The sequence below is a fragment of the Dipodomys ordii genome, unplaced genomic scaffold, assembly GCF_000151885.1.
Source record: "Dipodomys ordii isolate 6190 unplaced genomic scaffold, Dord_2.0 Scaffold3, whole genome shotgun sequence".
NCBI lineage: Eukaryota > Metazoa > Chordata > Mammalia > Rodentia > Heteromyidae > Dipodomys > Dipodomys ordii.
In genome coordinates this window covers 14,645,462-14,671,719 of record NW_012267219.1, presented here as the reverse complement: position 1 = coordinate 14,671,719, position 26,258 = coordinate 14,645,462, and the positions used below count along the sequence as shown (strand labels likewise).

General features: G+C 35.3%; 1 protein-coding gene across 3 annotated transcripts in view; it reads left to right on the top strand.

Annotated features, from left to right (window-relative positions):
* The window catches only part of Kcnc2 (potassium channel, voltage gated Shaw related subfamily C, member 2), a 166,047-nt gene extending 139,992 nt beyond the window's left edge, over positions 1-26,055 (top strand). Inside the window, exons 3-5 of one of the 3 annotated variants that reach the window (XM_013019994.1) lie at positions 15,192-16,119; positions 18,265-18,429; positions 24,940-26,055. In XM_013019994.1, the coding sequence (XP_012875448.1) occupies positions 15,192-16,119; positions 18,265-18,429; positions 24,940-24,971 (1,125 nt within the window). In that variant the 3' untranslated portion in view covers positions 24,972-26,055. Of the gene's footprint in view, positions 1-15,191; positions 16,120-18,264; positions 18,430-22,911; positions 23,183-24,939 lie in introns of those variants that run through there. The other 2 variants (XM_013019985.1, XM_013020004.1) reach the window with 2 other exon arrangements.
* Positions 26,056-26,258: the final 203 nt, after the last annotated feature.

Genomic DNA, 26,258 nt, shown 5'->3' with positions numbered 1-26,258 from the left:
CACTGGGACCCTTTATATAGTTGCTATTTGATCTTGAAAGTGGCCTGATGCATATAAAAAGCATTGCATAATGCCAGGCAGGGTCTCTTCTCACATGAAAGATGCCTTTCTGACACTTAAAAAGTCACAGCCCTGTGATTGAAGAGCTTTTCAATAAATAGTGTTTCATTTCCTCTTGTTAAGATACTAACTTTATGAGTAGAGAGAGAGACACTCTAAAAATATTGGGATCTTTTCTTTTGCTGTGTTTTCTTGTGAACAATTCAGAGGAAATTTAACACACTGCAATTTTTTTTTTTTGGGTCGGTGTGGGCTTGAACTCTGGACCTGGGCGCTGTCCTTCAGCTCTTCAACTCAAGGCTAGTGCGCTAACACTTGACCACAGCGCCACTTCTGGTTTTCTGGTGATTTATTAGAGATAAGAGACTCACAGCATACAGAAAAGTAACATTTTAAATATAAAAACAAAAACCTTCCCGGAAGTGTTAGGCCAGCATTAGGAACAGCGATGTGGATATTCTTTTTCCCAGATGACTGCAGAAGAAGGCAAACCAAGACAGACACAACAGAACAAGGCTGAGGGGAGGGTCTCTGGACCCACTGACTCTGCAGCCCCCAGGGCACTGCAGGTGGTAACTTACACCTGACCCTGCCCTCCCCCTGGCTTAGGGAAGCCTGTGTAGAGCCGCCCTGTGCATGCCTGGCAGCCTTTCTCATCTGGTGAAGCACACAGCAGTTCCCCCCAGCCACGTGGGAGGCCAGAGGCTGAAGGAGCCATTGGCCCTCCGAAACAAAGCCTTACAAGGTTACAGCACCAATGAACGACATCAGGAACCTCAGAAACCCCAGACTCCCCCTCCCTAACCCCCCCACTCACACAGGGCCCCCTGGGCTTCCTGGCAGAGCCCCAGCACCTGGGCAGGGCCTGCACCAGTGACACACAGTGCCACCAGCCTGCTGGCATGGTGAAGATTCAGTCTCCACCGGCAGATCCTGAGGTCACAGTTCAAACGTTCTACTCAAGATCTGTTTAGAAAAATACCTTGGAAAAGCAAGGCTAATTTTAAAAAACGGAGCATTAAAAAATCCATGTCTTATTTTTTATTATAAACAAAACTGACTTAAAAGTGTACGAAACTGGCTGAACACAGTGGGAGTCAGATCACCAGCTGTGACCCGATCACCAGTCTCCTGTCTCCTCTGCATCTGCTCAGCTGCATCTGAAGTGCTGGTGTGGCTGGACCCACATCAGGGTTCTTACTTGACCTTACTTTTTCTTCAGCCTTTTAGTGCTGTTGCTCGTCGATTCCGGTAAATGTCAGTTATTGAAAATGAGTCCAATGTCAGTAGTTTTAGCTTGTTTTTGTTGTTGTTGTTTTGTTTTGTTTGCAATGCTGGCCGCAACACCATAGTGTAAAAAACAGTAGAAAGTACTCTTTAATGTTTCTGGTCATCATGGACCCTTCTCTGAGGTATTTGTTTTGTTTTCATAATCAAAAAGGGGCCGGGAAGAGTCTCACAGACTTTACTGCCCAGGCTGGCTTTGAACCATGGTCCTCAGATCTCAGCCTCCTTAATAGCTAGGATTACAGGCATGAGCCACTGGCAGCCGGCTCACACTGCGATCTTGAATGATTAAGCATAGAGAGCATACTTACCAAGAATTATTCTCTATACTATGCATGATATAAAAGGTTTTTAAATCTAGAACACAGTAAGCTATGCTTTCTATTGAAACTTTATCCCTCCCAATAAATCTTTTTGTGATCCAGTGAATATATCTGGCTACTTTTATAGAGGATGCATATGACTTTAATATTTTATATATTTATCCATATTTTAATACATGTATTTGAGTATACATATAGGTTTTTAAATTTTTCTCTTCATGAAAATCTCACCTTGAGAATTTAAATGTGGTTGCATTTTGATTTGCAAAAGAATCAACCTTTGTAACTTTTAACACTGTGCTGTGTTTAAGGAGTGACTATCTGGGCTTAAAATATATCTTCAGAATTTCTTTTACAAGCCAACACACACTAGTCAGAATATCCCTATCTATTAGTTTTCCTTCATTAAATGCATTTTCTTAATTTAAGTTTTGTGGCTTAGACAAGTCTTCCTGTTTATTGCTGTCATTACTGTTTGTTGTCATTTTCTTTGGATCTCAATCCTCTTAAGTAGCTAGGATTATGAGTATGAGCCACCAGTACCTGGCTGGGTTGTTTTAAACACTGCTAAATTAAAATTGTAGTGAAAAACAGTAATAACTGCTTGTTTTATAAATATTTATAATACCATATTTATATTCTAAATATTTAAGTCTTCAGTGAAAATAACATATCCCTGATTCTTGAAGTTATGTTAAAATGAGATAAAATTGGTTTGTCTTCAAGATTATATAAAATTGAGCAACATTTACATGATGTTCATCAATACACAGAATTACTCCAGAGTCACTCTGCTTTTAGGGGTCTTTTTGAAAAAACCAAATAATTTCTTTAAGCTTACACAACAGATCTCAGAGAGATACCAAAGGTCAAGGTGTTGGTAGGTTTGGTTTCTTTTGAGGCTTTTCTTCTGGGTCTGCAGATGGCTTATTATTTGCTGGGCTTTCATGTGTGCTCATACCTGGGGTGTCTGTGTGTCCAAATGTTCTCTTCTAGGAAGAAAATGAGAAACATTTGATAATAGCTCACCCTAATGTTAATCAAAGGTTCTACCTTCAATTATAGTTATATTCTAAGGTCCTGGGAATATTTCCCACCATGACATTTGGTGGAAAACAGTTTAGCTTCTAGCAATATTATTCCTGGATCCCCACTGCTGACTGCTATTGACATCAGAGCATAAAAGACATGTCTCCTATGACAACTTTCAGTGGGATGTGAGAATTGTCCAAACACTTCTTGAGAGGGAGATTCAGGTATGAGTTCATCTCTGAGGTGTGAGGAAGGAGGGCAAAGAGAGGAGTAAGCATCCTAACAGATGTGGTTTTCACCCATTTGAGATCTTTCTTGGATTCAGAAAAGCAAACAAAATAATTGTTCAGTCTCAACATTCATTAATTCACTCACTCACTCAATAGCCATCATTAACTGAGAACCACCACATGCCAGGAGCCAGGAATCCAGAAGTAAACAAGTGGATGGTTTCATTACAAAAAGAACTTTTATTCAATGATATTTAAACCCTGGCAGGGGAGGAGGAAGACAGAAGCTGTCAAGATGTAAATGTTATATGGCCTGGACATTAGTGGAAGCACAGACCTCAGCCTTTGGATGGTCTGAATCCTCCTCTACTGAAGTTGGTTGTTCCAGCTTCACAGGAAGTATAAATGAGAGGATTGTGCTCCAGACTGGCTCAAGCATATATGTGACTCTATCAAAAAATAATGAAGGGGGCTGGGAAGGTATCTCAGTGGTAGAGTTCTTGCCTTGTTTTGCATGAGGCCCTGTGTTCTATTCCTCAGCATCACATAAGCAGAAAATGCTGGAAGTGGCTCTGTGGCTCAAGTGGTAGAGCACTAGCCTTGAGCTGAAGGGCTGAGGGACAGCGCCCAGGCCCAGAGTTCAGGCCCCATGATGGACAAAACATAATAATAATAATAATGAAGGAAGCTGGTGGCTTAAGCTTGTCATTTTCACTACTCAGGAAGCTAGGATCTGAGGAAGGAGACTGAGATTTGAGGATCACCATTTGAAGCCAACCTAGGGAGAAGCCAAAGAGCTGAAAAGTGGAGCTGTGAAGAGGTGAAGCACTAGTGTTGAGCTAATAATGCCCAGACCCTGAATTCAAGCCCCAGTTCCAATACACACACACTCTTTCTTTCACTCTAAATAGATAAATAAATAAATCATAAATAAATCAATCTAAGGTAAAAGGGCAAGGGATTCAGCTCAAATAGTAGAATATCTGCCTGGCAAACACAGGATTCTAAATTCAAATATAAGTACCTCCAAATATATATTTTGGGGAGATTTAATATTTCTTTAGAATGTTACCTTTTTGACATTAGAAAAATTAGACTAATGTAGCATATTACAGCAATCATAAAGGAAGAAAGGAATTGAAAAACAGGAAATTTAGCAGTTTGTAAAGCATATGTATTGATCTTTGCTTCTTGGGAGTCATTTATCCAGGATCAGGCAGCTATTAGAAGCAAAATTAAAATTTCAAAACACATGGGCATTTTTTATTGGATCCCCATGTTTGTGACTTATAGTTAACAAATCCTTTCTGTGACATTAAAATGTGAGAATTACCTGATTTTTTGTTGTAATATTTTATAATCCATCCAAATTCATGTGAATAGTTTATTAGAAAAAATAGTAATTGGCTGGTTGTACACACTTGACCAGTCTTGTCTTAGAATTTTATTTTCTCACCTTCTTCTCACATGTCTATGCATGTTTATTATAAATTATGAAAGTAGTTGCTGAGGCTCTATTCTGTTGCCCAAATATATAATAAGAAATTAAAGATCTTCACCATTTTATTGAATATACAACTAACATTGTCACTGAATGTTTATTATTTGAAGTATTTGAGATGTTCCAATTCATGAGCTGATATTTTGCTGTCTGTCTTTCTCTCCTAAGTTTTGCTATTCAAGTCTATGCCAGCATTAACTTCAACCCATTACTAAGCCATACCTATCACAGTCCTCATAGTATTGAAAGTAATTTTCAATGTTGAAGAGTTACCCATCTAGTGTCAGACAAGGTCGCCACTTGAACCTGGAAAGGTTAATTACCTAACGCTTATTCAATAAAAAGTGTATTATTTAATGACTTCAGTTTTCCAATTTTTCCCAATAACCACTGAAACCCAGAGACTTATCCATTTCATTTCATTTCCTGAAATTGTACTACCTGTAGGCCAATATCCCCACTGTTCCTTGGGTGCTTCATTTCTGATCCTGATTCAGTGCCCTCCCTTCCAGATCTTCCATCTTTATGTTTCTACCTTTATAATAGCTATTCTAATTCCTTGCTGTGCCTATAATGACCGTTGGGTATGATATTCTACTCTTACCTTCAGAAAAACCATTGTATGTTTTTTTTTTACTACAAGTTAACTCATGATTGCAGGCTAACTTGCATCTCATTATAACATTGTTTAAAAATCTTAACTTACAAAGTAACTGTATTTGGCAGTGGATTTTAAGGATGGATTTAAGGTTGAATGTCACAAGTATGGAGCCATGATATACTAGAATCATTGTAAATTAAGAAGAGGAAGTAATAAAGAGGAATGTGGAGACACAGAAAAAAAGTTTATGTAAGGATATAATGAGAAAGCAATCATCTGTGAAGCAGAAAGAAAGCCCTCACTGAACAGTAACCCTACCTTGACCTTGGACATCTAGCGTCTAGAACTGTGAGATTGCAACTTTTCTATTTCATTTAAACCATGGTACTTTGTCATGGCTGCCTGAGCAGACTAATTTATCCATATTAGAGTTTTAACTGTCCTTTTCCCACTTTCTTGCTTAAGGGAAGCATAACTTTTCCTAAAAGAATGGTAAATTTTCACTTTATTGCACACTGCTAAGTCCATACTGTTGCCCTAAATTTTTTCTTATTTGAAGTGATATTTTCTTTGATCTATATACTTAGGCTATTCCTCATTGAAATCATCCAATAATTTCTGATTCTTCTCCATTATTTCTTGGTAACATGAGATATATTTCGTTAGTATTTTAGAGTGGTGATTATCTTCATAAATATCTCTACAAATGTACAAGTCTTGGACCCTTTCATCATATTTCATGACCTGCCACAGTTTTTCTGGACATGTTTTGTACAAGGCATTCACTCTGGGGAGTGTTCTGGGGAGAGATTTAAAAACATATCTTCAACATTCATTCTCTTAATATTTATCATGAATACATTATACAGTTGATGGTTGAACATCAAAGATATGAAATATACAAATCTTCTTATATGTAGATTTGGAGATGGCCTGTGACAATTAAAAAATACAGAAAATCTATGTAGCCTAAATATTAACATATAAGGAAATAGGCATATCATCAATGCACAAAACATATGTAGGCAATAATCTATTTTTAATCATTTGTTGGTACAAAATATAAACAAATCTACTATAAACATAGAGAAAACATGTACTATTTGTAGCCAAGAGAAATATAAATTTAGAGCTGTACTGCTGAATTGTAACTGCACAAAATTAGCAATCAATATTATACTACTACTGTTTTAATGTTTTTTTATTGTAAAAAATAGTGTGCAGAGGGGCTACAGTTACATGAGTAAGGTAATGAGTACATTTCCTATCAAGCATTGTTGCCTCCTTCTTTGTTTATCCCCTACCATTCCTTCACTCCCTGCCTCCCCAGCTCCTCCTTCCCCCCAAGTTATAGAGTGTGTTTTCAACACAATGTCTTGTACATCTCATTGTTACAATAGGTAAACCTGTATCCTTATTTCAGCATTTTGTTATTACCCTTCCCCTCCCCAAATTAGAAAAATGTATATACAAGATGCAGGCAACCAACATCAAATAAAGTAAAAACAGGGGTTGTACCACTACTAATACTTTATAATCATCTTTTGTGGTATTGTGATGAGCTCCAATGTTGTCAAGTGCCATTTAAACACAAAATAGAGCTGTGGTTGTGGTTCAAGTGAGAGAGTGCTTGTCCAAGCAAGTATGGGCTCTGAGAACAAACCCCAGTACCACAACAAAAGGAAATAAATGAAATTCTGAGCAATGGGTTTTCCTATAGGATATTGATCTCTGTGGTAAATGGCACTGAAAAGCAACCTCTTCCACTCTTAATGTGTTTTGCACCATATAGAAGACATTTCAACATACAAAATTTGTTAATTGATTGTGGTGTTGTAAGATTTCCAGTAAGTTTTACAACAGACCACTAGAAGTTTAGTTTGAAAGCATCAAAAATTATACACAGAGTCTGACTGGTAAAGGTAATAGATAGTAAACCCATGAACCCTGAATAGCCTCTTGAGTCCTTGTTTCTATAACATCTTGGAAGAATCACAACTGCTTCCCTCAATCCCAATCTCCATGACTGCAACCTTTAGCAGTGACACAAAGACCCAACAGCACTTCTCAGTGCTGTCCTATAAAGCTCAGCACCATGGACAGATGCCTAGGGAGCAGTGATCTAGTGAGGTAAGCTTTTGTGTCAACTTGACTGGGCCACTGGATGCCCAGATTTCTGGTCCTACATTAATTTTAGGTATGTTTGTGAGGGTATTTCTTTCTTTTTTTTGCCAGTCTGGGCATGAACTCTGGGCCTGGGCGCTGTCCCTCAGCTCTTCAGCTCAACCACAGTGCCACTTCTGGCTTTTTCTGCTTATGTTGGAGAGATTAGGATTTGAGGTGGAGAAAAATACAAAAATAGTCCTCTGAAATGGGAGTAGGCATCTTCTTCTGAGGGTTTGAATAGAAAAAATAATAAAGTTGGTGAAATTTGAATTTGCTCTCTGACTGTTGAACAGGTACAACCATCTTCTTCAACTTTTGTTTATACTGACTCTTTTAAAAGGAGTTTAAAAAATTAGTATACATTAATTGAGCAAGGAGAGTTTCTTTGTGGCATTCTTGATTCTGAAGTAGTCAGATCTGGATTAGAATCCATACCATTGTGCATTTGACTTCTTAGGCCTTTGAATCACACCACTAGATTTGCTGTGCTCCAAGCTTTGCAGAAGGCAAATTCTGAGCTCTTTCAGTTTTAATAATCTCATAAGCCAATTCCTTACATGTGCATATATATATATATATATATATATATATATATATATATGGTTTTAGATTAGTTTCTGAAAATGAATGAGACTGGACAAAATCTTGAATAAAACTTCATAAGGTGTCATCCCCAGACATACCCACTGTTATCGATATAAAAAGTTGGATAGTATTTACTGTTTTAGTTTATTAAGTTTTGAAAGGTGTACTTACACTGTATGATCTCTATAAGAATCAGGTACTACCCAAAGAGAATACAGTTCTTATCCAAAAAGTTGGCTATCACGTGAACTCTGGCGAGTTAGTGAATTAGATATTGATCTAGGAAGAGGGAGGCACTGGGATGATTTCTGCATTTTGGTTTGGGTAACAATTGTTTACTTAGTAAGACAGAGAGGCAGAAGAGATAAAAATTAGGAGGAAAATATTAAAAAGCATGTTAAATCGACTTGATATCATACCTTTGTGGTATTGAGAAGGAAGAAAATAAGAAAAGAATTCTAGAGCTATGGGGGGGGTGGTCTGGAGTAGAGATCTAAATTTAGAATCTTACACAATTTAATGTAGGTTCTAGGACTTGAATTGTGCCAGTCCCTAGATAGAGAAATAATATGGTTATGATCCAGAAAAAAACCCTGAGAATTATTGCTCAGAGAAGTCAGAAACATATCAGAACAGAGTATCTTGAAAGTCAGTCAGTGATTCTCTTAAAGGGAGGTCTTTAGCATTTACTAATTTTGAGAAAGTGAATATAAAGATAATGCATTTTCTATTTGGATTTATCAATAGGGCTGTAACTCTTGGCCTAACAGAAGCTAGCTGCCTGATATGGAGAAAAATGACTGAATGAAGCCTGAGCTAGATTGATGGCTAAATTTAAACATTTTGTCAATAGTGAATGACATATATTCTCCCTTTACTTAAGGCATACATTTTAATTTGGTTTTTCTTAAATAGATTACATGCTTATAATACACAGAAATTCATCTTTGTTGGAACAAGAAATATTTAGTGAATATATAAATGAAATTGCAGAATAAAGGAGAAATGAAATTATATGGGATATTTTTAAAGTCCTATGAGTGATAAAACCTTTCAAGAAGAATGTTGGTTTTCACATTGGTTGGTTTCACAAAATTGGTTTTTTCACAATGTTGGTTTCAAGAGATTATTCTGTTTAAATGTTTTTGCTTAGAAAATTAAAAAACCATATCAAATGTGTAATAAATATTAAAGACTTTACAGGACTGATTTGCTTAATGTTTAAACTTCATATATATACATATATATATGTATATATACATTATTGTTATTGTAGAGGTGATATGTAGAGGGGTTGTATTTACAAATCAAAACACACTGACAAAACAAAGTAAAATAAAGAAAAACCTCAGTCACATTCTGATCATTGCCAAAATGTTGAAGTGGTAAAATAAAGAAACAAAGTGTTCTAAAAAATAGATGTAAATGAAACCATAAATCACAGATCATAGTTGCATTTTCGCAATGAATTAAGAGCATGTACCATATATTTTAAAAGAAATATTATAATTTTAAAGTGTAGGCATTCAGCTTTTGATGTCATTTTAGAGTGTGATCTAATGATTGCACTTTTTAGATTCACCATGTAGAAAGAGGCATTTTGATTTTCCTTCCAAGTCTGCACTGTGCAAGCTCAAGAGAATATTAAATGTAGTATTTTCTAGCTTTATTAAATATTCAACAGTTTTCTTTCTGTTGTCTCTATATCAAGGGCAAGTTCTGTAAACCTTACCCTGAAAGCTCTGAAATGAGCTAAATAATCCATGAAAACATCCACTTCTTTCTCTAGCTAGAGAAATAGAGATTAAAACAGCAATATATAAAGGAAAAAGAACTCACCTCGCAGTCTGCCTGTTACATTTCTGAAATGTATAGTCCCTTTGTCCAAATAACAAACACAAGGTTTGTTTAGCCTGATCACTGTTAAGTTCAGTTTTTATAGTTTATGTGGAACCAGCATTTGGTTTTAATACCAAATTTTATGAGGACATTGAAAACATCCTATATACAAAAATCTATGCAAATAAGGAATGAGAATGGTGGAATTTCATTCTCCTTTATCTACCCTTCTTGATTTATTGATGACCAGAGTTTAGCATGTATATTCACATCACGTTTTTTTTTCATGTATATATGTGAATAGAACGTCATTTATAGGAACATTCTAGGATTTCTGTTGTAAATTAGTGTGCTCAGTAGATTTGAAAATTCTTGTAAAAATGGCACATTCAGAGAAGGAATATATTGGATATACATTCAATATATGGTGTACACAGACACACATACAATATATGTTAAGTAGTTCTGTCTATAGTATCCATTCATATATACATTCATTTACATATAGATGTTTGAAGCTTAACAGTCTATATTGATGTCTGAATTTGGTAATATACGGTGACTATACTGAAAAAGATCTGCATTCTTCAGTGTAATTCAATACCATTAATGCATAAAAATCAGTGGATCTACTTGTGGATCTTAAAAGTTGAAGAAAACTTGATTTCACCAGTGCTCAGAAGAAGCTCATGGAAGTATCAGCTCAACATGGAAGTGGAGACACTGGGCTCCTTGTTCCCACTTGCTGGCTTTTGAGGAAAGATGTACCAATGAAGAGAATTGCTTTGTCCCTGTAGAGACCACAGTTCTGTGAACAAGATTATGCTGTTACTAATTATGGTCACACTAATGAATACGATTTGAATGTGTATGCAATTAAGAGAAGCTCCTAAGTTAAAGATACTTTAAGACAAAAGAAAAATGAAAAGCCTGAGAAAATTATCAAGTATCAGTGAGCCTAAGCAATTGAGCACAGAAAGGAAATACTTACCAGTTTGGCCTACATTTTTGAAATTCCCTGGCTTGTAGGATACAGAACTCATTTCCGTTCATCTTAATGCTATCAGGAAAAAGACAAAAAGGAGGAAATAAAAATATATTTCATTTTCTCCAATTTCTGCCTAGTATACACCTGGAAAGAGACTTGAGTATTTGTACTGAGGTAGGTTGACATAATATCCTCCATGTAACCCCTGAACTCTGAGGACTTTCTCCCTGTGTAGCTGATGACAGCCAGGAGGGATATAGGGCACTTTCTCTCACTAAGCACAAACAATGTATCAATGAAGAAAAAGTTCTTGACCCATAAGCCAATTTTTTTCTTTTTACTTTCTTTCTTTCTTTCTTTTAATTGTGAAAATACCTTACAGAGGGATTACAATAGCATGAGCAAGGTAATGAGCACATTTCTTATCAAGCATTGTTACCTCCTCCTTTGTTTCCCCTTCCCATCCCTTCCCATCTCCCGATGGGAACATATCTATTCTGAAACTACTTGGAATGACCTATTCTTTTATGAATTCAATTAATATGATAAAGACACTTGTATGGAGAACCTTCAATTTTATTACGTAGCATGCTTAATTGTATTTTTATTTAATAATGAAAAGAGTCTGTCATGTTATCTTAGTGGGAAATAAAGAGATAAATGATAATATGATTCTTCCCAAAGATATTATTCTGCTAGCAGAATGAATAGAAAGCTACAATTTTCAACATACATGAACCAATTCAGCGGGCTATTTGTGATACATATGGATCTTTTTCTTCAACATTCATACTTTATTATTTAAATTTCTTCGAATTTATGTTATTTTTCACTCCCATGGACATACAGTGTACTTTTACTTCTTTACTTATTTTCCATTAATGATTCCATCTTTCTATTCTGTCCTATCATGCCAGGAACATGAGATTTAAATAAGATGAATGTTACAGAATTTCAGTCCTTAAAGATTTTTCCGAATAGTGAAGAGAAAATCAAGTAAATGAAATCTTCTGTCTCATTCATATTTAATTTATTTTTCTTAAAATTATTCAATATAACTTCTTATTTATTTCTTTTTTAACTCTATTCAGTGAACCAGAAACACAGAACTTTGCTTTGTCCAAATAGCTTAGAATTAGTTTCAGTTAAAACATGCCAAGTCCTGATAATTCAATTTAAATGTTCGCTTCTGGCTAGTTCCAGGTCTTCAAAGTGCTTTAGGTCATCCTCTTAGTTAATAGTCAGACTAATGACTTATAAACTAAGTTTCTTTTCATTCCATGTGAAAGTCTAAACTCACCAAAATCTCCATGGATTTTTCATGGCAGTTATTTTTTTTCTGATAACTTTTCACCCTTGCTTATTACTGTTCCTAAATCTGTTCAAATAGCCTACCTCCTGTCAGAAATTTCTCCCTCTCCCTTTGCTTTTCCTTGGCTCAAACCCTCCATTATTGAACATGACAATATTAGTTGCTTTTGTGCAACAGTCTTTTGCTAAGGGCATACAGACAAAGGATCATCTTTAAATGTAACTCTTTAGCCGGATGCAGGTGGCTCACACCTGCATCCTAACTACTCAGGAGGCTGAAATCTGATGATTGTGATTCAAAGCCAGCCCAAGCAGGAAAGTCTGGAGACTCGTGTATCAAATAAACTCCTCAGAAAAAGCTGGAAGTGGTACTGTACCTTACATGTTTGAGTGCTAGCCTTGAGCACAAAGAGGATCAGGGACAGCCCCCAGGTCCTGCGTTCAAGCCCAAGGACCAGCCTCCACCCCAAAGTAATATTTTACATTTTGCTTTTCCAGAGTTCTGTACCTGTGGAGGGATTTATCACTTGTGGACGGAACGTTATGGATTCTCGCTCATTCTCCTCCGAGATTTCCTTTTACCCCATTTTCTTTTTTCTTTTCTTTATTTCTGAATTCTCTACCTTCTAATTGACAGTGGCTAATCTCCAAATACCAGTCATGTAATTACAAAGCATATTTTTCCTCTTTTACAAACTTCTATTTTAGATCATGCCAATTATCTGTACCTTTTACAAATTAAAAAGTCTATTTTGCTGTTTTTATCTAAACAAAATATTCATCTTTGAGATGAATATTGATCTTGAAAACAATAAATTTTGTTTAAAACACTTATCTTCTGTCAGTAATATTACACTCTGGTACATGTGATGGACTAAGTTTAGGGTATTTCTGATCATTTGAAAGTATCTTCTATTTCTCTTCATTGCATTTATTTCCATTTTAGTTAAATTTAGTTACATTTTTTATGTGATTAATGTATTTCATGTCTGTATCCATAGGATATTGTGAGTTTTTCAATGGCTGGGATTATGCTGTTAAACAGCCTGTTATATGAAATAGAGAGGCATCAAATATACATTTGCTGAATGAATGCATGAGTGAGTGAACACTTGGAAAATAACTAAGAAAGATTTTTAGTGTTTTATGTCAATAACGCCAATATGTACTGCCATATCTTTCTCCTGAGTGGATGTGGGCAGACACACTAGAACTTTTGACAGCTCAAAATATTGGGAAGTGAAGAAACAGCTAATATGCCACATGGATGTAGGCAGAGTTTGAGATTGCAAAGTCAACTGAAAAAAAATACTGAAGAATATCAGAATTGTTAAAAGAAAATTGCAGCCCAGTTGTTTAATACTTGCATTGCCCCACTGATGGATTTTGTACACTAAAACTTTTCATGTAGCCTGAAATGCTAGAGATATAAGAGACTGTGGGTGGGGAAGAATGAGTAGGTACATATTAACAAGGTTCTATGAAGAGAGATTTTAAGTGGAATTAGAAACAAATATGGGTTTCAAATTAAGCTTAGTTTAAGAAGCAATTTATCCATCAAGGATAATTGCTGCTTCCCCTAAAAGATGTCATTTTTAAATATGCCTCACATCAGCATAACAACTAGCTGATTAAAAATTGAATATTTACATATACAAAGGAAAAAAATGAATGAAAAAATTTCACCATATGCTTAAGAGTGCTAATGATCTGACAATAAGACCAAAAATAATGTTGTTGGAAGATATATATGGAAAGGCAATTCAAAAGTCTCATACTTTCCAGTCATATAATAGTATATAATTGATGTACTAACTACCACAATATGAAGAAAATTGTTCCTTGATTTGAGGTTCTTTGTTAGTTCATAAAGTCACAGTTCTGACAAGTTAGTCATCCTGTATAGCCCTATATATTGTGTGGTAAATTGCGAAATAAAAGAGGTGGTTTCCATCTTCCCTTGAAGCAGAGCTTGAGTGACAGATGTTAGGGTACAACTTTTATTTGTTTCCAAATATAGGTCTTTCTCCACTGGACTGACACTTTCCCTCTCCTAAGTGATCCATTTGTTTAGATACTCATAGAATGATCTGTTCATTTAGATTCCAAAATAGGCACATTTATGAAAGAGCTCTAGACATCTGCCACCCCTTTAAAAATCCTCTAACACTCGAGACAACCATGCTTGAAGCACCTAGGTTTCAAATATTCAGATGACGAATATTAATGAGTCTGTGACCCCAGACCCCAGCAAATGGTAACAAATTATCTGTATTCTACATCTGAGAATGTGAGAAGATTAGGAAATGGAATTTGGACATAATCTTGTCAGTTCTATCATTTCCTTTCATATGGACTAAGAAAAGTGATGTTAGCTTTCCCAATCTGATGTTTCTGACTGGAAATAGGAGCACAGGTATATGATTGGTAGGAATTAGTGGGTTATGTAAACTTGTATCTGTATTGTTTAGCTATAGTCAGAACTATATAATGCTTTTAGAACACTTATTAGTCTGCATCAGTAGATTTGTGTGCATTAATACACACAAATTGAAGAAATGGAATTAAATAAAAATTATAGCATTTTAATTTGCTACTTTTCAATGTGACTAACACTTTGAAATCTTTGAATGAAAAATAAAGTGGTTCTTTAATAGAGGAAGAAAGCTGGTTTTAATTTGTATCTTAATCTATTTTTTCCATCTTGTTGCATTACTTTTTCTCCTTCAGTTTATTCTATTGGGCAAGTTTCTACCTTGGATTGATACCAGTTAACTTGCAGTATACATTTTTAACACTTTCTCCATGTTTATAACTCATGATATTCAGCATGTCTATTGCAGCTTATATTTATAGATATAAAACTCAGTCTCATTTTTGGAGATTTCTAGGCTCACAAGCAATGTCTGGAGATATTGTCTGATTTTATTTTTTCCAGATGGTTTCTTTTTAAAGACACTTTTGGACTAATGTTATGCTTTCTTCGCAGGTTATATTTTCTTATATCATAGTTCTAAACAATTTTCAAACATAAAGCAAAACTTGGTCTCTATGTAAGCAAACAAAAAAAACACCCAGAACTTGAAACATGTTATGAATACTCTTCTGGTGAATATATTACATACAAACTCTTCCTTGACTTGAGAAACACCCCAAATGATATCTTCAAATATGCTGTTATTCTCTCTTTTCAGAAGGAATCAATGCTCTTAGATTTGGATCCAAGTACATGATGGTTCAGATCACTCTATTTCTTTTTCTTCTGCAGTTCATTGCTTTTGCTTCTTTATTCTTCATCTTGGTTTCCATCACAACCTTTTGCCTGGAAACACACGAAGCTTTCAATATTGTTAAAAACAAGACGGAACCCGTCACCAACGGTACAAGCGTTGTTCCACAGTATGAAATCGAGACGGATCCTGCCTTGACCTATGTGGAAGGAGTGTGTGTAGTGTGGTTTACTTTTGAATTTTTAGTCCGTATTGTTTTTTCACCCAATAAACTTGAGTTCGTCAAAAACCTTTTGAATATCATTGACTTTGTGGCCATCCTCCCGTTCTACTTGGAGGTGGGGCTGAGTGGGCTCTCATCTAAAGCTGCTAAGGATGTACTTGGCTTCCTCAGGGTGGTAAGGTTTGTGAGGATCCTGAGAATCTTCAAGCTCACCCGCCATTTCGTCGGTTTGAGGGTGCTCGGACACACTCTTCGAGCTAGTACTAATGAATTTTTGCTGCTGATCATCTTTCTGGCTCTAGGAGTTTTGATATTTGCTACCATGATCTACTATGCCGAGAGAGTAGGAGCTCAACCAAATGACCCCTCGGCCAGTGAACACACACAATTCAAGAACATTCCCATTGGGTTCTGGTGGGCTGTGGTGACCATGACTACCCTGGGCTATGGGGATATGTACCCCCAAACATGGTCAGGGATGCTGGTGGGAGCCTTGTGTGCTCTGGCTGGAGTGCTGACCATAGCCATGCCAGTGCCCGTCATTGTCAACAATTTTGGAATGTACTACTCCTTGGCCATGGCGAAGCAGAAACTTCCAAGAAAGAGAAAGAAGCACATTCCTCCTGCCCCTCAGGCAAGCTCACCGACATTTTGCAAGACAGAATTGAATACGGCCTGCAATAGCACACAGAGTGACACTTGTCTGGGCAAAGACAATCGACTTCTGGAACATAATAGATCAGGTAAGGCACAATTCTAAATAGACGTCACGACTTCATAGGCATGGGTCATTACTTTCTATACCTTCTCCCTTAGACAGAAGGCAGCTCTCCTCATATGTATATGGAATTTCAGTCTTAATTTTAAATTTAAATTGTGTGTGTGTGTTTGCTCGTGCCTGCACGCGTGTGGGTGTGATTGTAGATATTTACAAGATAGAGACTGTAGGCCAATGAAGACCAACCTATACAGTTTCCTGACATTAGTGGAATGACCTTTGCTGATGGTGCCAATATTTTTTTTTTTTTTTGCCTGTTTGTTGCTTCTGTGCCAATGTTTCTTTGTTTCTTTGCACAATGTGATGGTATGGCCATTTTTTTTCGTTCTTCCTTCTCCAAATGTTGATCTCCATATCATTTGGCTTGGTGTGTTTGTCTCAGTTTTACCCCTGCCACATGGTGCGGTGCATCTCAACCGGATCCACAAGAAACCGTTATTTAAGGAGAATGGGTGCTTGCACATCAAAGGCCTAAACACCAAAGAGGTGATATGGAAGATAAGTTTTTATGGCAAGATTCTTTCTTAGTAATATTCTGCAAGATTAGCTCTATTTTTATTGTTTATAAATTAGGTTATATTAATATAACCGTTTGGTGAGATAAAATTCTGTGTCATAGAATCAAAACTCACCATTTCTCAGGGATATATGATGTGCTTCTGATAACTAATGACAAACTTGAATTTCTCTGTGGATTTCTATTTTTCAATGAAGCATGCACTGCATAACTTTAGGTAATTTATTACTTGAAATTAGCTATTCCTCTTCACTGCCAAAGTACTTTAAAGTTGATCCTAGCTTGATATTCAGTATGCCAATGTAATGGTGAATAGTGTCATCCCTGTTATATCTGATTCAGGGGAAGGAAACATTCTACAGTTTAAATAACTTTTCTTACTAGGAAAAATTGAGGCATATGCATTCCACATAATTTACACATATTTAATTTAGTTTTTCTTGTGGATAAATGACTTGTGGTCACATGTATCGCTTAGAAGTAACACAAAGTAATGAAGTGAAGAAACAAAAAGGCAACTGTACTTTTCATAATTCCTTAGCTTCCAGAAGTTCTTTTTGTCCTGGCTGGTCTTGGACCATATTTCTACTGCTTATATCTCCCATGTAGCTGAGATTACAGGTGTGGATAACATACCTGGACTGGTAGATTTTAAGAAGCAGATGGAGGGGGAGGGGAAAGATATGGCTGGAGTGAAATCCATTGAGCAATCTTTATGTTCATTTAGGAAGTTTTATTAGAGGATTTCAGATATATCTTTCACAACAAATGTCTGAGAGTTAAGATTATCTCTATGAAGGGAGGAATTAGCTTGTGCTGCTGCTCTTATTTGACTGCTTTCAGAGTATTTATACAGAGCCTTTAAGAAGGGAATGGAAAAGGATGATATGCTCATTTCTGGATATGCTTATTGGCTAGCATGCAGAAGTAAATGGTCATTTCAAGGGCATTTGGAGAAGTTGATCTGTTCCACTGTATGCTCAAAAACACTGTGCTACTTCAAAATGCAATATCTGAACATGCAGTTTTTCAGCTTTAGGGTTATTTTTATTACGGTTTTCTAAAAATTACTTTTAGAGAACTAATAAAAGCAAGCCTCTTAGGCAATTACAAAAAATAAGAATTCGCTTGAGAGATTTTTTTTCCTTTGCTTGAGAGTTTTTCTTTACACGGCCTCTACTTTTAATGATTCCCAATCATATTTTCACAATAGCATGTAACATATTGTAAGGTAAATTGTGTGCTAATATATGCTCCCAGGATTTTTTTTTTGAGTTTTCACTACTTGGATGAAAGTCAATAATATATTAGGCAAAATCCTCAGAGCAATAAAAGTTTCACAAAGAGCACCTTTCCCCTTTGCAGTACATTTCCATTTTGCTCCACATAAGTTATTTTATTTGTGTGTGTGTGTGTGTGTGTGTGTGTGTGTGTATGTGTGTGATGAGTAATGAAAACTCCTTTTCTTACTGTGGTGTGATGATTGTGTTTTGTATATTGCGTGCCTGGACTATGGGCATTTGGTGTAAACTTTTTGTCCTGTCTCATTTCCTCATCCATCACTGTCTGTCCATGGCGTGGTGCTGTGACCAGTGTTATCAGGTGACGACAGTACAGGAAGTGAGCCGCCATTATCACCCCCAGAAAGGCTCCCCATCAGACGCTCTAGTACCAGAGACAAAAACAGAAGAGGGGAAACATGTTTCCTTCTGACGGCAGGTGATTACACGTGCGCTTCTGATGGAGGTATCAGGAAAGGTAGGCATGCCTTTAATCAGATCCTAACAGGTGACTTAGCAATTGAGTGAGTTCCAGAAATATGTGGAGTGATGTAAAGGCCCATTCTTCATTTTCTTCTCCCCTCCAACCCATCTTTCATTTTAAGCACTGAAAAATGCCTGTCATAATAGATTGTCATACCCGAAAGACATTTCTCTTTTTCTTTTTTAAATTTGCATATGGGCAGAACTAAAATGAAATATGTAAATACTAAATTATGAACCCAATTATTTTATAATGTACTTAGTAATTATTTTACTACAACAAAGTAAAACTCATCAATCAGAGCTATGAATAAATTTGATAAGTAATTGATGACTGTAAAACAAATTATTGGCTATTTTTATTTTCAGAATAAATACTACACATACTTGAGTTCTCTTTTCTAATATTTAGGCAGATTTGTCAGGAACTTAGCTGAGTGTGTTACGGTATCAAAGGTACAGGATCTTCAGGCAGGAATACCTTTTAATCCCTTTAAAGGGTATGTAAGTGCTTACAAATATACATATAGTATTTTTCCTTACAAAAAATAAAAAAATTGAAATTCATTTGTATTTTTTACCAGACCCTGAGTATGCCTGAAACATAAGATGGCACATAAATATCAAACAAATAAAATGTTTTGTCAAGTGTCTTTTTAAAGTGATATAGCAAAATATTTATATGATATATATATATAATAATTTGTCCTAATTGGCTAAATTTGAGTGAAAAATCATCACCCAATTTTCATATTAGTGCAACTGCATTTTAAGAATAAGTGCTTATTTGTTATTCCACTATAGTTTTACCCAGTTGAATTCCTTACCATTTTAAGCTTGCAATGTTATGTTGTCTTTCTTTCACATTTTATCTCATTACTCATGTTGCCTTTGTCTTTAATTTCTTCTGATCATTTTCTGTTAACTTCTATTTCTGTCTTTGAGGCGCAGAAGAGAGGACTAAAGGCCTTTCTTTTTCTGAGTACTACTTTAAATACTATTCTTTTGCAATTATTTCTATCATCTACATCTATTCTTTGCACTAAAATGTGTTCCAATCATTGAATGGGTTTACTATTTTACATTACACATGTGCTGGAAACATTAAAAATGTTTTATGAACATAGTTAATATCTTATTCTAGTTTTGTGAAAATATGTACATAGATTAAAAACGATAATACTAGTGTGATAATATGTTGCATTGAACATATACTTCAAGGTTCATTACCTAACTTACTCTATATTTACATGTATACTTCTGTAAAATTTGTAGGCATGTTCATCTATATATTTGTGGGTAATTCAACTTAGATAAATTTTGTTCATCATCCAATAAAGCATTATATTCACTAATTTACCAAGGTTACTTGTTTAAGGAAACCTTGCTAGAATTTTATTCTTCCATATCAGAAAATATTTTGAATTTTAAATTGTTAAACGAGTTTACAGATGAGAAAGAATTTTGAAAAAAATAGGTATTATATAAATTATATATTTAAATTTTAGATAATATATAAATATGTATTACATAAACTATGCATATTCATGAGCAAAGCAATTAATAAGATATTTCGTTTGCATGGAGAACTTATGCATTCAATTTTATTTCACAAACAAAAATTCTCCTTATCACTAAAATCATCTTTGAAAACTTATCCATAACGTTTTATGCCATATCAACTTTTTCATTCTTATTTATTTCTCTTATAGTTGTGTACGTTTGTTTTCCTAGGTCAGATAACATTTGTGAATAAGTTACCTAAGCCTTCTAGTTTGTCATGTTCTCATATCTTCCAGGAATTAACTTCCTCTCTTCTGTCCTATTATGTAGGTTATATTTTTGTATTCTACTTAAACATTTATTTTCCATGAGAAAATAAATTTGCCTTCAAATTGGTGCCTCTACAGATTTTGTTTTAAAGTCCTAAAAACCTTACCCTATGTAAATGAATTTACTGGATTGTTATTGCAATTTTCTTTTATACAAATGTGAATATAGTTGGTCATTTATTAAGAAAACATGAAGATTCACTTAAGTAAAATCCCAATACTTAGAATCTACTTTTCTATTTGTACAGTAGTTTTTAAGAATATGTATTATATATACATTCTTTTGAATAATACATTTATGGATAAGCAGTTCTAACATTGCCTCAAAGAAACTTTGGTCTCAGGATTTGAAAAAATATGTCCAATCCAATATATTATTTTGAAGCTAGTTTAAAATAAGCCTAAATATAAATTATATCTTCAGGTTTTACTCCAGTAAAAAATCAAATAAACAAAAATTTCATCAGATTTCCTAGTCAAAATCAAACATAAAAATAAGAATAAAAAGCTATATGAATAACAGAATAACCTATAATATCACTAATTATGTACTTGTTACCAAATTACACAATCCTTCTAAATGAATATTGAAAGTACAGACATTAAAAAGAAGAGAAACTAAGAATGAGTAATATTTATGTGAAGCATAATTTTGAACAAGTAAGTTACAATCAAAATATACCAACCAAAATATACCTATATGTTACTGGTATGACTAATATAAAATTGTCAAAGAGATTTTAAATTTCTGAGGTTCCCTTAGATATCTTGAAGATGGTGGTGGATAAAGTGATGACTTTATGATGATGGTTTGTAAGTATTATGAACCCTTCTGGTTCATTCATAGTCACCAGTTTCTCTTTAATCAAAATTAATGAAGTGTTTTCTAGTTCACTACTCTAAGTTACATATTCGATTTCTACTGCATTGGATAAAATATTTTATACAATTCCCCAAATTATATTTTCAGCCACTTAGAGAAGAGTAATAATAATGAACTGTCCAAACATATGAAGGCTATTTTGTAAAAATAAAGTACATGAAATTTAAAATGATTTGACCTCCTTTTAACTCACATATTATCTACCAACATGGATTGCAAGATATGCCATTTCCCATATTTGACAGTAAAGAATACTAAATAAAGTATAAAAAGTTTTTAAATTGGTCGAAATTATATCCTAGAAAACCTTATCATAGTAAATTATTAGCATAAATGTTCATCCACAAAAATGTCAAAAGATGTCATCTATTGAAAGTTAATGTGTTTATAATGCACAGAATATGTGCGGGTTTTTCTCCTTTTCTAAAACTTCAGTTTCATCTCATTACAAAGTTGCTATTATGATGTACATCCATTCCTGTCTTGGCCTCTCATATTATCAATAACCAGAGATATCACTTCACTCCTAGAAAAAGCATTAGCAAACGCTTCTTCCCTGTAATTTCTATGAAAAGATAGAATGAAAGAAAAATGTAGCTTGGAAGAACATGAGTACTAACAAAGGACTCATTTTTCTTTCTTTTTCCTCCACAATCAGCAAGTGCACTCTGGGCTAATTAGCACCACAGTGTGCTACACAGTCTAAGGGAGACAAGAAGTTCACTGGATGTGTATGCACGTGTTCAACTTTGTCCAAAAGGAAGTTCGTTTTCCTGCTCTTTAACAGTTCTTCAGTGCAGCTGTCCACATACTCATTTCCAAAACTGGCTCCACTTAACAGTAAACAGTTGTCCTGCTGTTTAGACATTTCACTTCAAACTATACTAAGTGCCCTACATCACTCAATGGTCTCTAATAGTTTGCAATAGAAACACTACAGTATATAACTCCCTACAAAAGTGATCTGGTTTGAATATTGAGGTTGTATTTTCTAATTCCATAGCTATCATAGACATGAACAATAGATTAGGATGAAAGTTATTAAAAATAACTTAGTCGTAAAGTTTTTCTCAATTCTTGGGGAGGTGAGGGAAGGAGACAACATCAGGCAAATTCAAGTTTATTTCATGGAAATTATGGCTCTGCTTAGGTCATATTCAATTCCCTGTTCACTTACTTTTGCTTTTTATCCAGAGAATTAGAAATGGGCATCCCATTCTATGTCACCTAGATAATGACATCAATTCCTATTATTTTAATAGTCATTCTTTTAACTTTATCAAGCCAGAAGAATAAATATGCTTGGAAAAGATTACTCACGTAAGCGTAAGCATACTTTATTAGATTATTAAAATGAAAATGGAAAAAAATAGTTAATGCATCCATTTTCATTTTCAGAAGCACATCATGAAATGTGATATTAAGGCCATATCTTACTTAAGTTGCTTTGCCTAATTCTTAAAAGTTCTGTTATTTTATAGGCAAGATGACATTTATACTAACTATAATCTAGGAAAGAATATATTTTGTAGTATGAATTGTGCTGAAATTTGTGACAGCTGGCTTAATTTTTGGACCATGTCAGCTTACAGTGAGTTTCATTTCTTTTTACTATTGTGAATTATTTCCATATTGAATTCTATGTAAACAGAAGCTTCTTTGAGCTCAAAAATAGCACTTTTGATTACCCTGCATGGAATTGTTTGTGGCTGTCTATTTTCTGGTTGAACTCAACTGATGTGTGTGCATTCTTTCATAAAAGGCTATGAGAAATCTCGAAGCTTAAACAACATAGCGGGCTTGGCAGGCAATGCGCTGAGGCTTTCTCCAGTCACATCACCCTACAACTCTCCTTGTCCTCTGAGGCGCTCTCGATCTCCCATCCCATCTATCTTGTAAACCAAACTGCATCCAGTCGGCTAAATTATGTCAATTCAAGTACTGTTTACCCTGTAATGGAAATAGTTAAACGTAGCTACTCCAGGCTCTATTAATACAGTATAAGTCCTGCATGATACTACTATTGAAGTCAGAAATGCCACTTGAGTAGTTAAGAAATCTTATTCTGGCTTTCAAGGTTGTCTAAAGTAGTACTCCTATACTTCTCCATACGAATTGCCCTAATTTTCCTTTGGAAATAAAATGACAGATAGCATCAGATATTGGCTAGTACACTAATACATAACCACATCTTCAGGGAAATATATATGTACATCGATGTGCTTCCAAATGTCAACCACTTCATTTCTTGTGACTCTAAACCATTCTGAAGATGTCCCGGATCTCCTCTTGATTGCACATAACATGACTTCGATCAGCACATTTGCATAGACCATCTCGTTTCTATCACCTGAAAGCAATGTTGCAGAGTTGGGGGACTGTGAATGGCTCAGGACATGTGTATACGTGCATGGAACCATCCTGCCGATCTGGAAGCACCGGTCAACTGTTCTGCACATTGAATTGTGGGATAGGGAGGGTGAGTTTCTCCTCAACATTTTTTCCTCTTTATTCTTGGATAGAAGTATTTAAGCACCTTAATCTCTTTATTGATTTCCTTTGCTCAAAAATGCTGTATTACAATTCTGAATGGCTTTGATAGTTTGTATGCAGATAACTGCACAGAGATTGTCATTGTTGATACATGCAAGCTGAGGCCAGATCCCTTAATGACTTGAGGAAGGTACAAAATCAGAAAAAGGTAACTGCCAACCAGGCTTGCACATTTTAGCCAGGAAGTACTGCTTTGTACTACAGTCATTTTTTTTTAACCCAAGGGTTTGTCATTATTTTCAGAAGCAGAGTGCCAAATAGTAATCCAAAGCTCTGGTGGCTTTTTTTAAACCCCTCTTTCTTTATTATGATAATTTTTGTGTGCAAAGATCAAAGGTCACATGTGTTCACAGGAGGCTTTTTTTTGATTAGCCTTAAAGTTCTGAATCAAAGGACTATCATCGGATAATCAGGCAGTCTTTAATCAGGTGCTTGTCCTGTATGTCATTCCTGTCTGTCTGTCATAGCTCCCTGTCTTAAATGCAAATATCATTTGTCTCCATGAAGTCTAGAAATGCCTTGATACGGTGTTTATGATTTTAATACTGAAACCCTGTCACTTCCTACCCACTGTAGCCTCTGCTATTTTGAGCAGCCTCTCTGCTTTGTGTATTAAGTAGTGATGCCCTGTAGACTACCTACGTTAATCTGCACTGTGACTCTTTTTGATAAGTAGGATTTAAACAGTAATTTCACCATTGCACTTGATTGCCTAATGTAGTGTCAGCCTTCTCCACTGCCTAGCAACTAGCATTCTTCACCACACTCCAGCAAAACCCCTGGGGAGTCATATTCAGTGTGAGTGGTAGAAAGCCTATTTGCATACACATCCCTCCCAAACGCAATAGCAATAGTGTATCTGTTGTACCAGGCATGTGAGGGAAGTACAATGCCATAATATACATTGAAGAATAATGCTTTAAGGCATTTAGGATCCTTGATATTGTTAACTAATTCTTAATGTTCATTTTTTTTCTATTTTGGTTAGGATGACAATTGCCATTTTTATGATTGGTCAAAAAAAAAAGTATGTATTACTGTGTATTCCCAAATCCTAGAGCATGAGCTGCATGTCGGAGATCTTATACAGCAAATTATCCACCCAGGCACACACACCTGCTCTTTAGAGATACTGTGATCTTTTTGATAACACCACACACACAGAATGTCCTAATTATACACAAGTTTCTAGTAGAGGAATTACTATGCTGTCTGGTGCTGCTGTTCCCGACTCCAGTGTTGTACAGAATTTATCATGGATATTTTTGACGGCTGAAAAAGGGACAGTGGAATGTAGACATGCCAAGGATTTTTACTGGAAACAATTGCTGCTGCTGACTGTGCTCTGAGGTGACCAGGTTGCTGTACTTACAAGCGGGCTCCCTTATCTCCACGAAGCATCTAAAGCTTGCAATGGAACTGTGGCTGCAGCTGGCTTTGTGCTCCCACGTGAGCATTCTGCTGGTAGACTGACCAGTATCAGTAAACACCTGTAAATACCAACACGTGTGCACGGGTCCACCACTTTGGTCACCGTTCATCAAAGGAAGCCAAACTCACGATCTATGAAGTTTCAAGTGAGGCCCAGGCTTCTTCACATTACCCCTAATGGGCCCACTGTAGGGTGTGTTGTGAATTATACAAGGCAGTGATACAGATGTATTCTAGACCTGTTTTAGTTTTTCTTGTTTCTACTTTATGGGTAAGTTCTAGCAACATTGACTGTATCATTCTCTTATAAACTGTTTATCAACTTGTCATTTCTGTAAAGTTGTTTTTCTATTTATCAAAAGTGATCCAATTTTTAGTCATATAATTTGTGTGGTTCTGGCAATTTGTTATAGTTTCAAAGAATGTCACCAATAGTCTTCATACTTTAAGCCTTTCTGTCATTGTTACCTCAATTATAAATATTAAGAAATATAAAATTCTGGCAGTGAGAGTATTTTTTTAATAAATGACCAAGAAATAATGTCAGTATATAGTGGAATATTAATCAAATTATATCCTAAGATGTATATTTTGCATAACAGAGATATTCTTCAATCAATTAATTTTTGTGAGTTTTGTGGCAAATGAAGCTTGTACTTGTCTTTAAAATTGTTGTGGTTAAAACTGTATTAGAATTTTTCACAGTGCTTATCAATATTTCCAGAATATCTTAGTTCCCCTGGGATTCTGAATATAACATATAAACTAATTATGAACCCCTGTATTGTGGATCTTTCTGTGACCATTTCAAGGTGCATGCATAACCTTGGCGAGAACGGACAGACATGTAACTAATTGAAATGAAGAATAAAAGGCAAATGAACTGGGGACAAACTTGAATCCTATCTGATTAAATTATTCATGGTCTTTTCTTGGCTCCTTTCTTTGTATTAGTTTTCAATAGCTTTGCTATTTTTATGCTTTTTGGTAGCTTACTAGACACTCACACCTAATATAGAATTTTGAATGGAAGAATTTTAAAAGGTACATGACTTTTACAATCATTCAGTTTTAGATATGTAGTCAGTATTCTCTCTTGCTTGGCTTGCCGACTTATCTCTCATA